Genomic DNA, 17,356 nt, shown 5'->3' on the forward strand with positions numbered 1-17,356 from the left:
CACAAAGTTGGGAGCATGAAATTGTCTAAAATGTCTTGGTATGCTGAAGCATTAAGAGTTCCTTTCACTGGAACTAAGGGTTCAAGCCCAACACCTGAAAAACAACCCCACACCATAATCCCCCTCCACCAAACTTTACACTTGGCACAATGCAGTCAGGCAAGTACCATTCTCCTGGCAACCGCCAAACCCAGACTCATCCATCGGATTGCCTTGCCAGACAGAGAAGCGTGATTGGTCACTCCAGAGAACACGTCTCCACTGCGTCCAGTGGTGGCATGAATTACACCACTGCATCCGACACTTTGCATTGCACTTGGTGATGTAAAAACCACCTGAACAACCATCAGTGCCTTGGTAAAAAGGGGTTATACAAGCTTATATTAAACCTCTGTTTAGTTTAGGTAAATACAGTACCTGCATTGCTTTTTGCTGTTAAACGAGTGTCTGGATGCAGTCTCAGATGTTATTCTGGTTTTTGTTGGAAGAATGCTCTCTCTCCTGGGTGGAAAGTTACAACATAGCTTAATGTAGTTGTGGCGATGCCACGGTACATCTCCAATTCAAAATGAAGTCCTGTAGCATTGTGGTAGGACTGGATGTCTCCATTTCTCTTTAGCTCTTTTCCAGATAACAACAACAACTGAGGTCACAGAGATAGTGTCTTTTAACTTCCACAGAGATCACACCCCTAGAGTTTGGCTTGACCAATGCAAAGGTATAATTTCAATTGGGAAAAAGTTTCTTTGTTCCTCGCTGCAGCTTATTTGCTAAAATGCAGCCAGCTTCTCGTGCTAATGATGTGCAGGCTGCATCAGCCTGTCATCGAACCATAGTGTGGGGGTGGGACACGGTGGTTCAGAAAATGGCCTGTGCATTTTTCACATCCCACAGGCTGCTTGTCGATTCATTTTGGGACCTGTACACATCAGCCAGAATCAGCAGTCCTATGTATGCCTGCATGTCAGTGACATCTACATCAATCCAAACTGTGACGACCCCCCACACCCCCACACTGTTGTCCCGAATCCCGAATCTGGTCCTAATTGTCCTGAAAATTATACTAAAGCAAAATCTTGAGTAGTTATTGTCTGATAAACATTAAAAACTGTCTGCGGAGGTTGACTCATCCTGCAACCAGCCCTTGCCGGCTGTGCATTAATGGCTGCAGCATCTTTTTTCTAAGTTCTTAAAAAAATACCGTAGTCCAGTTTAGAAACTCTACTAACTATAAATAACTTTGCAGTCATTAGAGTATTAGTGTACATATTTAAATAGATGTCAGGAATTCAGTGAAATACATATTTAAAATAAATTTTTAAATTTGTGTTTTCCAATAACGTGCTGAACAAGGGTAATGTTTAGGAGGAAAATATTAATTCCAGATATCATTATTATTAAAATGCAAATAATGACAAATGTGTTAAAAACATGTAAAAATAAAATAAAATAAAATAAAAATAGAGTTTGAAACATAAAGGTCAGTGTTTTTTTTCTTCTATTTTTAAAATATGGACATACAATTAATTTTTATCAAAAAATACCCCACAAATTGGTATAAATTTAAAAAAATTATGATCTCACAAGAATAAGATGATGATTAATAAATGTCAAATATAAATGTGATTCATTCAATACAAAAAAATAGCAAGTCAAGTCTTCAATATCATGTGTCTGCCTATGTAGAGTGATTCAAATCACTCACTAACGAGTTTGAAATATTTAATCATTCTTTCCAATCGTTTGTAATTAATACTTGACTTTATCCTTGCTTGAGACGATCACAAATGCTCTGTAGTTGGTATTATATTTGTGATTACTTAACACTTGCTTACATTTACAGATTAATCAATCCTTTATCTTATCATTTGAATGTGTTTTCTGTATGTTCATTTCCATTATTTTTTTTTAGCATGTGAACAGGACTTTTATTTTGGTGTGGGGATATGACGTCATAAGTCTGCGCCAAGCTCCTGCATCTGTTGTGATTCTGCTGAAGAAAGGTTTGTGGTTTTAATCATTTAAAGTGTTTAAATCCATACAACCCGTTCATATAATTATATAGAGATCTTGGGAAGGAATTCATTATTTTTTTAATGTAATATTGTAATGTAGAATTAATGAACAGTTTTTTTATGATTCCATACATGAATAACAGAAAAGCTGGGTCTCACTTAGCTCCCTTTATCAAGAACAGTTTATCGTAAAAATGATGGATATAGCTGATAGAAATGCCATTTATCGGCAAAATTTCTCCAGTGTCGACACTATCTTTTTCCTTTTAACATTAGCAGATAAATTCTATATCGAATGCAAAAATTAGTTTGGAAATAATTTTTATCAAGAAAAACTTCTTTAATGCAAATAAATGTGGTGTCACATAACAGAATTAGTGTTCGTGTCCACGTTCGTGGTGTTGCTCCTGTTAAAGCACTGTTTCTTTGTAATATTCAAAGATGCATTAATCTTTTATTAAATAAAATTCTTAATTAGGCTACACATCTTACTTTTAAATTAAAATGTGAAAGAGACAACATGGATAGTTGAGTTATACCAACAAGTTAAATCCAGGAAAGTTATTCTAACACAATTTTTTTAAGTTGAGATGGCTAATTGCAACAATATTCAAACAGTGTATAAATTCTGAATAAGCAGTTGTTTGTCACATTTTAAAAACATTAGGCCAATAATCAGTATGATTCATTTCAATCGCCAGTCTAATGAAAGTTATCATGCTATATATAACCTACACTGTAAATCATTTGTCTACAATGGATATTGTTTGTGTAATATATGTTTTTTATGGCTAATCAGGTCATTTACAGTTTTTTTCCTGAATTGCTAAAACACTAAACCCCATTTTCTGAACCAAATTCTCAATAATCTAAACCAATTTGTCAAATAAATCACTCTTTCTTTAAAACCTTAAACAAGTGTCAGTTAGTTACACACAATTTGCAAAACTTTAGACACATTTGCACTTACTAAAACATTTCTCACTGTGATGCAAAATGCTAAACACAGGCAGGTAAATGATGAACACAACTACAGCACAGTTGTCACGGCTTACACACAATGACTCAAAATTGTTCACACTTGTTTCTAATGATGTGATCACACCAACTGTACAAAATAAGCCAGTTCAAAGTACACAGGTGCTGAATGATGATACCAGCAATAGATGGAAAAAATATGAGAAAGAGTGGAAGAAGAGGATGAGAAAGAGCATGGTGTGATTATACTTGCAGTGCATACAGTTTATAATATTGACTCGCTGTGTAAGATCTGAAAGCATTGGTTTTGAGCACAGATAAAATGGTTTTGAGGCAATTGTTTGATTTTGCCAAAAGAGTCAGATGTTCTCTGAATGTAGTTTGAAGATTTTATGTTTATGGTTTTATGTTTATGGTTTTATTTTGTTGTTTCATTGAATGTGTTTAAGCAATTCAGAAAAACTGTAAGTTCCTTAAATATCACTCTGACTCCCTTATCATTGCGCTGACTACTGAACAAAGGAGTTGATTGAGATGCACCCAGAGATTTAATTTGGATGTGTTTTTCTTTCTGTTAATTATTCTCATCTTAATCATGACAGAGTGTCCAAACACACAGAAAAACTGGTGAAGCGACTGAGATCCACGTGACACACTATTATAAAGATGGAGTTTATTAAAGAGGAGAGTGAAGATGTGAAGATTGAAGAAACATTCAGAGTCAAACATGAAGAAACTGAGGAACAAAAAGGTTGGTTTCATTCTCAAATCTAAATTTTATCCTTATCCTTAAAGTAAGCAGCTCTAGGGAAATTAGTGAAACAATTTGCCAGTGTCTATTAAAACTTACAAAATCACACTGGAACATTCAAATCTGCATTAGTGCTGTTGATGAGCAATTGACATGTATAAGTATGAAACAACTTTTCAACCACACAGTAATGTTATTTCGTTTAACTTTAACCCAACATACTCAGTTCTTTACAATACCTTGTTAAGCCTTTGGTCATGCTGTTCCATGGTGTCTCCATACACTAATAGTGTTTCCATAAAGTAATATATTGTCTATACTAATTTTCCTTTAAGCCATTGTAGATGTTCCGTCATCTTTCATTGAAATATTTGTGGGGCACTGAAGATGCCAAAAGGAAGACTTTGAAAGTTTGCCCACAAATTCAAACATCTCTGTGTTCCCCAAAGTCACAGTGTTCTTAAAAATCATATAAAGTTCCAATACATTCATTTAGGACACATTCCATTTAGGAAACATTGTCAAATTTCTTCTTGTCACCCTCATTAAAGGTGAATGATTAGGGAAGAAAAGCAGAGGACCTAATACCGAGCCCTGTGGTACTCCATAATTGTGTGCTATAATATTTTATATAATATTTTAGACATCTATGACCTATAATTAACTTCTAGGCAAGTGTTTTTTTGTTTTTTTGTTTATAACTGAAAGTTTGGACATTTTTGGGGACGTGTCCTAAAGACAGTGAAGATTTGACAATATTGTGGTTTTGAGATTATATGTAATGCCTATCTTAGTAGCTTAGTGTGTATAGTATCTAACATGTTGTTGTTTTGATACTTGATGTTGGTTTTGATGTTTGTTGCTTTGTGCCCTTAAACTGGAGTTAACTTGTATTTGTCTTTTTGCCTTAGACCTGATGGCATTGAAAGAGGAGAGTCAAGAACTGAATGAAATAGAAAAGAAAGACCAGTATGAGAATCATGATCTTATTACTGGAGAAAAGTCATTTGGTTGCTCACAGACTGAAAAGTCTTCACGAAAAAGAGCAAATGGAAGTTATTTCACCTGTCAACAGTGTGGAAAAAGTTTCAACAGAAAAGAACGTCTTAAAGGTCACATGAGAACTCACACTGGAGAGAAGCCTTACACCTGCTCTCAGTGTGGAAAGAGCTTCAATGAAAAAGGAAACCTTACAAAACACATGAGAATTCACACTGGAGAAAAGCCTTTTACCTGCCAACAGTGTGGAGTAAGTTTTACTCGAAAAGAAATCCTTAACAGGCATGTTAGAATTCACACTAAAAAGAAGTCTTTCACCTGCAAACTGTGTGGAAATATTTTCGTTAATAAAGGAAGCCTCAAAAGCCACATGAGGATTCACACTGAAGAAAAGCCTTACAACTGCAAACTGTGTGGAAAGACTTTTATTCAAAAAGGAAGCCTCAAAAGCCACATGACAATTCATAGTGGAGAGAAGCCATTCACCTGCAAAATGTGTGAAAATAGTTTCAATCGAAAAGCAAGCCTTAAAAGCCACATGAGAATTCACACTGGAGAGAAGCCTTACACCTGCCCTCAATGTGGAAAGAGTTTCACACATAAACCAACTTTTAATAACCATGTGAGAATCCACAGCGGAGAGAAGCCATTCGCCTGCAAACTGTGTGGAAAGAGTTTCCTTCGAGAAGCAAGCCTTAAAAACCACATTAGGCTTCATACTGGAGAGCAGCCTTACGTATGCTCTCAGTGTGGGAAGAGTTTTGCATATAAAACAACTTTTAATGCCCACATGAGAATTCATACTGGAGAACACACTTACACATGCTCTCAATGTGGAAGGAGTTTTGCAAATAAGCCCACTTATAACGCCCACATCAGAATTCATACTGGAGAGCATCCTTACACCTGCTCCCAGTGTGGAAAGAGTTTCACTGAAAAAGTAACCCTTAACAGGCACATGAGAATTCACACTGGAGAAAAGCCTTTTACCTGCCAAAAGTGTGGAAAGAGTTTCACTGAAAAAGGAAACCTTACAAAACACATGAGAATTCACACTGGAGAGAAGCCTTTCACCTGCCCTCAGTGTGGAAAGAGCTTCACTCATAAAGCACACCTTAAAAAACACATGAACATTCACACCGGAGAGAAGCCTTACACCTGCCAACAGTGTGGGAAGAGCTTCACAACAGAAATAAACCTTAGGAATCACATGATCAGTCACACTAGAGAGAAGCCGTTCACATGTGGTCAGTGTGGAAAGAATTTCAAACGTAAAGTATCCCTTAAATCCCACATGAAGGTTCACAATTAATTCTGTTCATTGTAATATTTTTTTTTGCCATTAAATGTTCAGAAATTCCTGACAAGTCATGCTTATGTGAGACCCCATTTTTGTTCTTTGTGTGCAAAGTGTCTAAAATGGCACTAAAAAATATGTATTGGTGTGAAAATTAAGACTATGCTCATGCCGCAACTGAATTTGGTTCAAATTTTACTGCCCATCTGCTTTGCCATTATTTAAAAAATTGAGTGGTTGCAGTAAACATGCTCTAACTGTATGCGGGTGTCACTCCATTTGGTATTTTGACAATTCAGAATCAAATTCTTAGTTAAACTTCTGTCTTGCAGTGAAATGCTCAGGGCTGGCACTACCCATAGGCAGAGCAGGCAGTTGCCTAGGGCAGGGGTGCTCTGGTTCTGGAGAGCCCCAGTCTTGCAAAGTTTAGCTCCAACCCTGATAAAACGTCACCTGCCTATAGCTTAATAACAACCTTTCAAACCTTGATTAGCTTGTTCAGGTGTTTGATTAGGGTTGGACCTGAACTTTGCAGGACTGTAGCTCTCCAGGAACAGGGTTCGCCACCCTGGCCTAGGGCCTCCAGCTTTGATGCAGGGCCTCCATAACTGTAACATCCACTTATCAATAGTCCACCAATCAAGATGGGCAGCAAAATACTAGGCCCTTTGTTCATTGGATATAGATGAATTAACACTCACCAGTAATGAAGCCAATTTTTCTGACCTTATCAAAGTGTGTCCCACCTTCTGAATAAAAGAAAAATCTGGTATTAACATGCAATGTTTCTACAGCTGACTGACATTGAATTATGATGCCACCAAAATGACACCTTCTGGGGCTGTTGAGTAGAGTGACTGTAATGTATTCTAAAAATGATCTTATGTAGTTTGGCATCATTTTGGGATAGAGCATTTGCCGGTTTAGAACACAAGCACCATCAACTTTGAATTTGTGTCTACAGCTGACTAGCAAATGCTGAAGTAAAAGCAAAGAAGTCAAAGAGCAAACAAACTAGAGCATGGGTAGACAAGTTTGGTCCTAGAGAGCCGCTGTCCTGCAGAGTTTAGCTCCAACCATGGAAAAAAAACCCTCACCTGCCTATAGCCTTAGTAATCCTGAAGAGCCTGAGTAGCTTATTCAAGTTTGTTCGATTAAGGTTGGAGCCAAACTCTCTAGGACTGAACTTGCCTACCCCTGCACTAGAGCCTTTGAATGTTTCGAAAAAGGACATAAGTACCTTGCTTCCACCGAGAGGTAAGGTTTAGTACAGTACAGTACGGTACGCAATTATTTCTGTTTCCATTGTCAGAAGTTGTGAATGGTACAAAAATAAGAACCGTACCATACCACTTTTTTTGGGACCTTTCCGTTGGAGTACCTAGAACAATAGTACTAGTACCAAAAGGGTGGAGCAACGTTGATTGGTTGACAAAGAATTATCACTTGTGCATGCTACAAGGGGAATGACAACACAATACCACAATAATATTTCGGCTGTATTTCCTTGCAGACTTCAGCCTTTCCTTGCAGTCTTCAGCTGCTCTAACAAAGCAGCTATATGTCCTTCATTGTTGTTTACCGTCACTTTCTTCTTCACACTAGAATGGCGATTGCTTGTCGATTGCTACTTTCCATCATACACCATGCCTATCAAGAAAGGGTACTGTTGGTAGTAGAAATACAAGCTGGATCAGGGTTTACTGTACTGAACTGAACTGTACTGCTCAGTGGAACAAACCTTGTATATTTCTGATGTGTGCTTTACTGCTCTAATTTCAGTTTTCATAAATACTGTTATTATATTAAATGAAAAAGAAGAATAAGTAAATTAAGTAGGGCTGTATCTGTTTAGTATTTTGCAAATAACTTTCACTAGCAGATGATTTGAGTTTATTATGCATATCTAAGATATTGCACTGCAATACATACAGTATTATGACAATATAGTCTATATTGGTTCAATAGGAGAAGGAAATTAACTGATGTTAATTCATTTAAGGAGTTTCTGGGAAGTGTACATCTGCACTTATTTCTGGCAATGTGATGTTTACCCTTTTTTTCTTTATTTTACTGTATAGAGTAGGCAAAACTTTTTGTTATCCTACACAGTGGGTGGATGTTACTATAAACACATTTTTGGACAAATATTGCTAAAAAAGTGATAGCATCCTCAACAAACAAGAAATTACCTTAGGTAACGTTTAATATGGGCACATAAGTTAGGAATGAGATTTCTTCTGTAAAGTTCTTTAAACCTCAAATTACTCAGTTATTCATTGTATGATTTTGTCATGATCATATATGATTCACTGTTTTAAAATATTGACAGCCCTTAAACCTTGCAATAATCTGCAAATAACTGCTTGTATGTACGTGTGTGCGTTGAACGCTATTACTGGAAACTCCCGTGGAAGTAGTTGAGCAAGTAGACACCAAATGATGACTGGAGCAGCAGCAGCAGCAGCATCATCAGGAGGATTTGACAGTCAGAAAAATAATTGACCAAAACTAAATGACCAAAACCAAGAAGTGTGTACATGCTCAGATTCTCTCTGGTTACTTGAGCTACAGTTCCTTGTACCGAAGACTCAGAGATTGGCAATTTATTTCCACAAGTCTCAGGAGTTTTAAAGGTGCCCTAGAATCAAAAATTGAATTTGCCTCGGCATAGTTGAATAACAAGAGTTCAGTCCATGGAAATGACATACATTGAGTTTCAAACTCCATTGCTTCCTCCTTCTTATGTAAATCTCATTTGTTTAAAAGACCTCCAGAAAACAGGCGAATCTCAACATAACACCGACTGTTGGTCGGTGTTCATTACAGCCGGGATCATTAATATGTACGCCCCCAATATATGCATACGCATTAGACAAGGGCAGCCAGTATTAAGCTCTGGATCTGTGCACAGCTGAAGCATCAGACTAGGAAAGCAAGCAAGAACAACAGCGAAAAATGATGGAGCAATAATAACTGACGTGATTCATGATTACATGATATTTTTAGTGATATTTGTAAATTGTCTTTCTAAATGTTTCGTTAGCATGTTGCTAAAGTACTGTTAAATGTGGTTAAAGTTACCATCGTTTATTACTGTATTCACAGAGACAAAATCAGTCGTTATTTTCATTATTAAACACTTGCAGTCTGTATAATTCATAAACACAACTTCATTCTTTATAAATCTCTCCAACAGTGTAGTTGTCTTTCGTACTTTAAATTCACAAATTTATCATATAACTTGCCCTACGTTCACAAGTCTCATCTTCAGTTACCATAACACACATTTTAACTTCCTTAAAAGTGTTACCTTATTTGTACTTTCATTGTCTCCTCGTCTTCCTCTTTGGACTCTACACTTTACACCTGAACTGTACACCTGTCCCAAAGAATGAGAAAGATGGAAATCGCTGACATGTACCACAGAGCGACGTGCAATGACCTCCCGCTCATGGAAGGGTTTAGGCATACACAGCAGTCATAAATCATTACAGTTCAAGTCTATTTTATTTGATGAAACTTGAAAAACCATAGAAAGAACATTTTTTATTTGACATAAAACAACATACAATATAATACCATTTTTACACTGTTAAATAATATTAATTCTATGGGAAATATTTTTACTGAGATTTTTGCTTGTTGAAAGCAGAATGCACTTGATGTTCCCCCCCAGGAATGGAGACTTAAGGCGTTTCTCAAAACCAAGTTCGGACTTGCATCCTTGGTAGTTAGGACTTGGCAAGTTCGACTCAGGAGAACAAACTCCCGTGGACGTGAGGACGCAAGTCCGGTGATTCTGCAAATGCAACATACTTGATAACATCACTCATCTCTTTATGTATATTTTAGCGAACAATAAAACAAAATTTGTTATAAAACACCACTCTGTTTTTTAAATAAAACGAAAATAGGCAAACAAAAACATAACCTGAGGCAACGAGTGAGTGAACGAAATATTAAACAACCCTGCCTCTTTTCGTATATATTTCAAAAATATTAAATGTAATACTATTTGTGCATACTCTGATTATCTTCACTGTAGTTAAATGAAATAGGCTATAACATAAAACACAACCCTTTTAATGATCAATAGCCATTATAAAAGGTATAACAATATAGCTACGATAAGAAATAAAGCAAACAATTCAGTCAAGCGTACAAAATCAGCGCTTTAATAGGATACAAAAGTTAAATAGCCTGAATATATAAAGTTATGAAACGTCACGTTGCCCTCAGCCAAAACGGAGCCAGCAGCAAACGTCAGAAGGACTCGCCGAGGTAAGGCTGCTCTCGGCTGGGTACATGAGCGCTGAGTGTCTGCTGATCGCCTGGATCTCACAACTCCGACAAAGTCAGATTAAATTTTCAGAAAGGCACTATCTTTATCAATAAACCATAAATTTGTGCTTTAAACTAGCACATTATCGCCTGAAAAACTCTTAAAACTACATATCACACAAAAAAAATAGTAATATGTTTAAATTACGTGGGTTTTCTCCTTTACTATTGACGCTTGCTGGTTAGTCTGAGATGCATTCTGGGATACCTGGCTGTCTCAAGTCTGCACAAGTCACCTCTCAATGCATCCTCGATAAAAGGGGCGGATCAAGAACACATCCGGGGATTTGAACTGTACTTGGCTAGATGTGAACTTTGAATTGGAACAGTACTTGGACAGCGACTGATGACGTTTCACAAGTCCACAAGAACACAAGTACAGACAAGTACGCACATTGAGAAACGGCTTTAATGTAATGAGATAATGAAGGTATTATGGGTAGAATATCTCTAGAGTGTATTCTGATTCATCAACACAGTTTCACTGATGATCCAATATAAAACAAAGGCCCTTCGGAACCAACCCTAAACCCAGGATAGAGCGGTTGAGTGAATGTGGTCTGGACTGTGTGGATGAGGTTCATTGTGTCTCCAGAGACGCTGTAGAAGGACAGAGTTCCTGCACTGTGATCCACATACACTCCTACTCTACTGCTGATGGACTCTACAGGGACTTTAGTCTCTATGTTATTGTGTCTGAATGAGTAACTGGAGGAAGAGCAGATCAAACTCCAGGACTGATCATTTTTTCCAAACACACGCTCACTACCCCCATCCCTTCCTGCTGATGCTCTTATATGACACTGATATATACACATAGCCACTCCACTCAACCTCCCCAGTAACAGCGTCCACACGCACTCTCTCTACACAACACCTGAGACACACGATCAAATCTGTCTGGATGATCAGGATACATGTGATCTTTGCGAGTGACAGTAATCACTCTGTTCTTCTCAGACAGATGGAGGAGTTTATGTGCTGTGTTCAGATCCAGAGTGAGCTGATGGGAATCTGATGGGGATAAAACACACCAGAATCAGGAATTATGAATCTGATCTTTTAATGTATCTGAACTCTTCATGTTCAATACATCATCAGTGTCTCAGTACAGTTTACCAGATATAAATTACCAGATGCAAATAATCATTTACATGATCAACTATAAAACTCTTCTGTCATGTTTTCTTTCACCTTCTGCAGAAAGAACATGAACACACTCAGTGAGTTTTTCTGCTTGTTTTCTTAGTGACTTACATTGTAAGAAGTTGTTCCTGGTCCTGGGAACAATGTTGGAGAAAGTGACTGTGGAAATCAACAGACATGAAGAGTTTGATTATCAGGTCAAGAGAAACTGATCCCTGCATCCATTCCTAAGACATTTCTTATATGATCTTCTACATGATATGAGATGGAGGATCATTTCTGAGAGCAGATGAATCTCCAGGACTTTACCTCTGTCAGAGATATTCCTGAGCTCCTCTTTGCAGAAATCCTCCAGTTTTTCTCTCAGATGAAGGACAGATTCTCTCACGACATCAAAAGATGAGAAAGAACTGAAGGGATCATCATTTACGTCTGTAGATTCAGGAGGAGCTGAGAGAGACTGGAAACTCTACAGAAAACACAAATCAAAGCTCATCACCTCCACACTTCAGACAATAACCTGCACTACTGTCAGATTTGAGCAGTTGTTGTTGATCTTTAGTAACTCTCCTCAATCCAGCACTTTCACGGCATCAAATTCATTCTTTTCAAATTCATTATATCATATTGGAGTTGTAAGTTCTGGTGTTTGACACTTAGGCCCAATCCCATTTCCACCCCTTCGTTTTGTGTGTTCGCGTGAAGGGGTAGGGGTGACTCGATTCTCTTTTGGCTGGAGTGGTAGGGGGAAGGGGGAGGGACAGATTCAAACAAAGTTTTTTTGGGACCCACTTCGGACAAAGGGATATGTGAAATTTCTCTGCATACACCGATTGTGTGTAGTGATCATGGTAGTGATATTTCCACTCAGGATCGATCACTTATGTGTTACCTGGCTGCCAGTTTCTCCGTAGCTTACTAAATTCACTATTTGAATGATATGAACACACATGAATAATACAGTTAAAGAAATATCTGGTCATCCTTCATAATGCAGTCGCTATTTGCATCTTGTATCGTCTGTAAACTCTTGCGTTACCAAGGCAACAACTGACTCGTTTGTATTACATTGCAAAGACCTCCGTTATCGCAGCACCACAGTAGAAAATGAAACCATCTCTGTACCGGCACGAAATGCAATGATTAGACAAACATCTTGGCCCAATGGACAAGGGGCTTCACCAGTCTTGGGAAACTCGAAGGCTCATACGTTTTTGAACTGAAACAAAGTACGTCCAAAATACAGCGCAAAACAATGTTGGGAGTGAGTATCTGTTAAACATGCTGATTTCTGTTGATATGCACACTTCATTGCTGTTCATACTGGTTAAATGTTATAGGACACTAACAAAAGAAACTAGGTATGATGATGTGTAGTAGTGGTGTCCTATTTCTTAGGGGAATATTTTCACCCCTACATTTTGCCACTACGTTACAAGGGGCAAGGCGAAGGGGTATAAAAGAGAATTGGGATTGGGACTATATGTGAATTTTCTAGAAAAATACTGCCAATGGATCAATTTCATAAATGATGTCACATGACAGGGTTGAGTAGGTTTGTTCAGGAAAAGCAATTCAAAGGCACGAGTAGATAGAGTGACTATAATTTATAACTTTTGAACAGTTAGTGACTCTGAAATTCACAAGGACTCTTAGGACACGATCACAAGATCAGGTTTTGTGGTTTAAATACACTGAAGCATTGCTGATATACAGCCTCACTTCCAGTCTAATGTGTTAATGAAAATTATTATAAAAGAATTATATGATTTTGGGAAACATTACTAAAGTTTTTATTAGTAAAGTTAAGTAAAGAGATGATGGGAAATCTAGCTGGGTGAAACTGGTACCATCAAGTTCATGGATTTCATGTGGTTGAAAAAAAGGTTAAATATGTCTTTCAATATATCTCAATATATATTTCAGAAAAAATGTTTCCTAAGATATTTCTGAAAGCTGAACTGCATTTGTAAGCGTGTCTCTTTCAAAAGAAGATCAGATGTCTGACTGATGATTATATAATAACTGAACACACAGATCAACACTTCAGTCAAAGGCTCACTCTGCTCTCATAAAATGTTTCTCTGTGAGTCTCTTGCTCAAGTCCACTACGATCCTGTTCTTCTAGATCTCTGTTACCTGCAGGAAATGGATGTGATCCTGTGTGTGTGAAAGCTGCTCCAGCTCAGCGTCTCTCCTCCTCAGATCATTGATCTCCTGCTGCAGTCGCTCCAGTCGTCCTTCAGCTCGACTCACTGCAGTCTTTTCTTGATCTCTGATCCGCTGTGTGGCCTCAGAGCAGCTTCTCTCGATGGAGCGGATGAGCTCAGTGAAGATCCTCTCACTGTCCTCCACTGCTGTCTGTGCAGAGCGCTGTTAGGACACACATCACAATCACACAGTGGCTTCAGTGAGTCCTGACTGAGACTTCTCAAACTTCTCTTCTTCTCCAGACTCACCTTATGAGACTCCACAGCCTCTCTCAGCTGTTGAAGATCTTTCTCTCTCTGCTGGATCCTCTGCTGGAACGACCTCTGCGTCTCCTTCAGCTGGTTCTGCCGCACAAACCAAAAAACAGCAAATGTCACATTATAGTGCTGTCATTAAAAAGTTGATAAATATTTGTGCTCAGCAGTTAAAGTCCACTCGCAGCTCCTGTTCACTTCTGCTGACATCTGCAGTGTGAATTATTTAAGTAGTATAAATATAAATAGTCAACATTATTTCATCAGTGTCTAGATTATAGTTCATACCTGTTTCTCTGTCCTCTGTGCTGCAGCTGATACAGTGTCGTGGTTTTTATGTTCATCCATCGTACACAGCACACATATACACTTCTGATCAGTGCGGCAGAAAACCTCAAGGAGTTTATCATGTGTTTGGCAGATCATCTCCTGCAGTCGTCCAGTGGCTTCAGTCAGATTGTGTCTCTTTCTTTTAAACCAACTCTCATGTTGTTCAAGGTGATTCTGACAGTAAGAGTTCAGACACACCAGACAAGACTTGACAGCTTTGTGTTTTCTTCCAGTACAGACGTCACACTGCACATCTCCAGCTCCAGCATAACAGTCAGCAGGAAGTTTTCTCTTCTTCAGTTTATCCACCACTTTAGCTAACATGGTGTTTTTAGCTAAAGCAGGTCTTGGACTGAAGGTCTTTCTGCACAGAGGGCATTTGTAGACTCTCATCTGATCCTCCTGATCCCAGCAGCCTGTAATACAGATCTTACAGTAACTGTGTCCACAGGGAATGGCCACCGGATCCTTCAGGAGATCCAGACACACTGGACATGTGAACTCGTCCTGAGATATTCTGGCTTCTGCCATTTTACTGCATGAATACAGAGACAAACACACAACAGCTCAACAACACTTCAGTTTCTCCGTCTCTGAAAACATGCAATACCTGCTTCCTGGTTCTGTGTTTGAGTGCCGTGTGCAAAAGTCACAGATCATAAAACGTCCACTAGGTGTCAGTCTCAGACAGACTCAAAGAATAAGAGTTACAGAGAATCAGGGCAACACCATTAATAACTGCAGTGATACTGCATCCTCATCACATCTATGCAGTGCTATAAGTGGTTTAAACTAGATAAGTTATTTGCTTTGTTTTTTTAAACAGTTCTTGAATACAGTATGTCATTGTATGACTGTGTCCTCAGACGAACATTAGCTCCTGAATTGAAAATATCTACACAGAAGACATAGTCATAAGCTTCATCCTTAATTCAGAGGATCCAGGCAAATTATGTGGCATAGACATTTTTTTATTTATTCATTCCCTCACGTGTACCACTATTGGCAGGTAACAAAATTAATGGACTGAAATGACCTACAGCTACACTAATTACATGTATATCTACACATATGATAATTATGATTCACAAATTCACCTGCCCATTCAGCCTTAAAGGTTAATAGTAAACGAACTTGGCTTGCTGTCCTTAGAGGAGGCTTTTCATTGTGTTTACCTTCTGTTTGTTCATCTTCAGTTGACCCAGCTTTCCCATATGTTTCTTTGTTTCTTATTCACCGGTTGGTCGTTAATTAGCTCAATTAGTTCCTTGTTTAGTCTTGTATATGTAACCCTCTTCGTTGGTGTGCTCCCCCAAATGTCTCTGCATTGTGTGATGTACTGGGTGTAAGAGGAGGACACCAAGACCGTCGTTGTCACAGCAGTGAAGATTTCTTTTTATGTGTCTTGTACACATCAGCCACTTGTCACAAAAGAAGAACATTGTGTTAATTCCAAATTAATATCAAAACATTATTTATCAAATTACAACAGGCAGCAAAACGGCTGTAGCTGAGCCAATCACATGGTTGCAAACTAAGGAAAAATAAACTACAACACAGAAAAACTAAAGATGGATGTAAGATATATGCAAAATACAAATGATAAAACCACAAAATACACAAATAAACCTTGAACACAATACAATACAAGGAAAAATATACTCAACCTCATGGAACTTACAACATATGAAATAATATCAGAAATACAAAACCATCCAACGAAAATAACTGCACATATTCATTAGTAAACCTCTTTAACAACAATATATCTCTTTATATAACACGGATGGTAAAACTAATCATATAAATTTATAAGATAACAAAAAGCTGGGAAGACATTCCTTACCTTGTCACAAAGGAAGAACACTGTGACCAACAACAGCTCCACCCATGTAAAGAGGGCACAATCAAACAATGAAATACAGCTCCCCCCTACTGCTGGAAGAACATATTACATCTTCCTCAAACATATTAAGGCTACTCCCTGTTTGGTTCAGTTATTTGTCAAGTCTCTTCTATGTTTGATGGTTGTTTTCTGAGTTTCCCTGTCTGTTCCTTGAGTATTTGGATTAAAAGACTATATAAATAGCAGATATAGCAGTGTAATGGTGAGTACTTAAACTCAGTCAACATCAGACAAATGAACAAAAGGAACTGAAAGGTATAAATTAGGGATGCCACAATTCTTAATAAAATATTGAACCGTTCAGTACGACATCCACGGTTCAATACGCACTTGTGAATTGTGGTTTTAAATCATTTCTGTGCATTTCATTTCTCTCCAAAATGGCCCTGTTTGTGTGTGCCCTTAAGTCTATGCTCTTATATGAGTAAATATCCAACCACTATGTACTAAAGTAACACAGCGGTTAACAAAGCGGTAGAGTTACGCTCACAGGACACTGCACTTAATCACAATCACAAGTTCATTATTTGCATGCATTTAAAAGCCTTGCTGAAAAGCCTTGCCAGCAGACTTTGATAAATCTCTTGGTGACTGGCATGGATCATAAACTATTGTACGTCTCACTCCAGTATGAACAAGATGTCAACAGTGAAACTGTAAATGGTACCCTGTTGACAGGGTAGTCAGCAGCCACCAATCTGGGGTTATTGATCTGCAATTATCCAGGTGACTTTCCGTGAAACAGCCCACGGTTGACATTTCCACGTCAGCTTTTTTGTAGAGGTCAGGGGATATCATTGGGGGCCTGGGTGTCATGTCTGAAATTGATGTCCAGTGATAAGCTTCTGGATTCCGAAGTTGGAAATTCTGAAGATGCCTATACCAGTGGTTCCCAAACCTTTTGAATTGCATGTATTGAATTGCAAGTATTTCATCAGTGCATCTGCACTCAACATTGGGGCAGCGCATATTTTCACAAAGTGCTTCCTCAGGACACACAATGAGTGCTGCCACACTAGATTCTAGAGGTGGCATGATACCAAGCTCAGATTAATGGGTCAGATTAATGCAGGCAAGTATTGTTTTTAATGCTTCTTCTTTAATGCAACTGAAGATGACCCACCT

At 38.1% G+C, this 17,356-nt stretch overlaps 1 protein-coding gene and 1 pseudogene across 1 annotated transcript; one reads left to right on the forward strand and one right to left on the reverse strand.

Moving 5' to 3' along the window:
* The first annotated feature begins 1,613 nt into the window (after window positions 1–1,613).
* LOC125245191 (gastrula zinc finger protein XlCGF57.1-like) lies at window positions 1,614–6,812 on the forward strand. Its single transcript, XM_048155695.1, has 3 exons — window positions 1,614–2,003; window positions 3,596–3,744; window positions 4,656–6,812. The coding sequence occupies exons 2-3, from the start codon at window positions 3,660–3,662 to the stop codon at window positions 6,053–6,055; spliced, it is 1,485 nt and encodes a 494-aa protein (XP_048011652.1). The 5' UTR covers window positions 1,614–2,003; window positions 3,596–3,659; the 3' UTR covers window positions 6,056–6,812.
* A 3,963-nt stretch (window positions 6,813–10,775) lies between these two features.
* On the reverse strand, window positions 10,776–17,151 carry LOC125245188 (annotated as a pseudogene).
* Between the last annotated feature and the right edge of the window lie 205 nt (window positions 17,152–17,356).

Source organism: Megalobrama amblycephala, linkage group LG14 (assembly GCF_018812025.1).
Source record: "Megalobrama amblycephala isolate DHTTF-2021 linkage group LG14, ASM1881202v1, whole genome shotgun sequence".
In the NCBI taxonomy this organism is placed as follows: domain Eukaryota; kingdom Metazoa; phylum Chordata; class Actinopteri; order Cypriniformes; family Xenocyprididae; genus Megalobrama; species Megalobrama amblycephala.

What these genes read in the sequence shown, in the direction of transcription:
- LOC125245191 (XM_048155695.1), top strand. Translation starts at nt 3,660, where the DNA reads ATGGAGTTTATTAAAGAGGAGAGTGAAGATGTGAAGATTGAAGAAACA. An exon ending in AGAAACTGAGGAACAAAAAG is followed by an intron (nt 3,745 to 4,655) that starts GTTGGTTTCATT and finishes TTTTTGCCTTAG; the next exon opens with ACCTGATGGCATTGAAAGAG.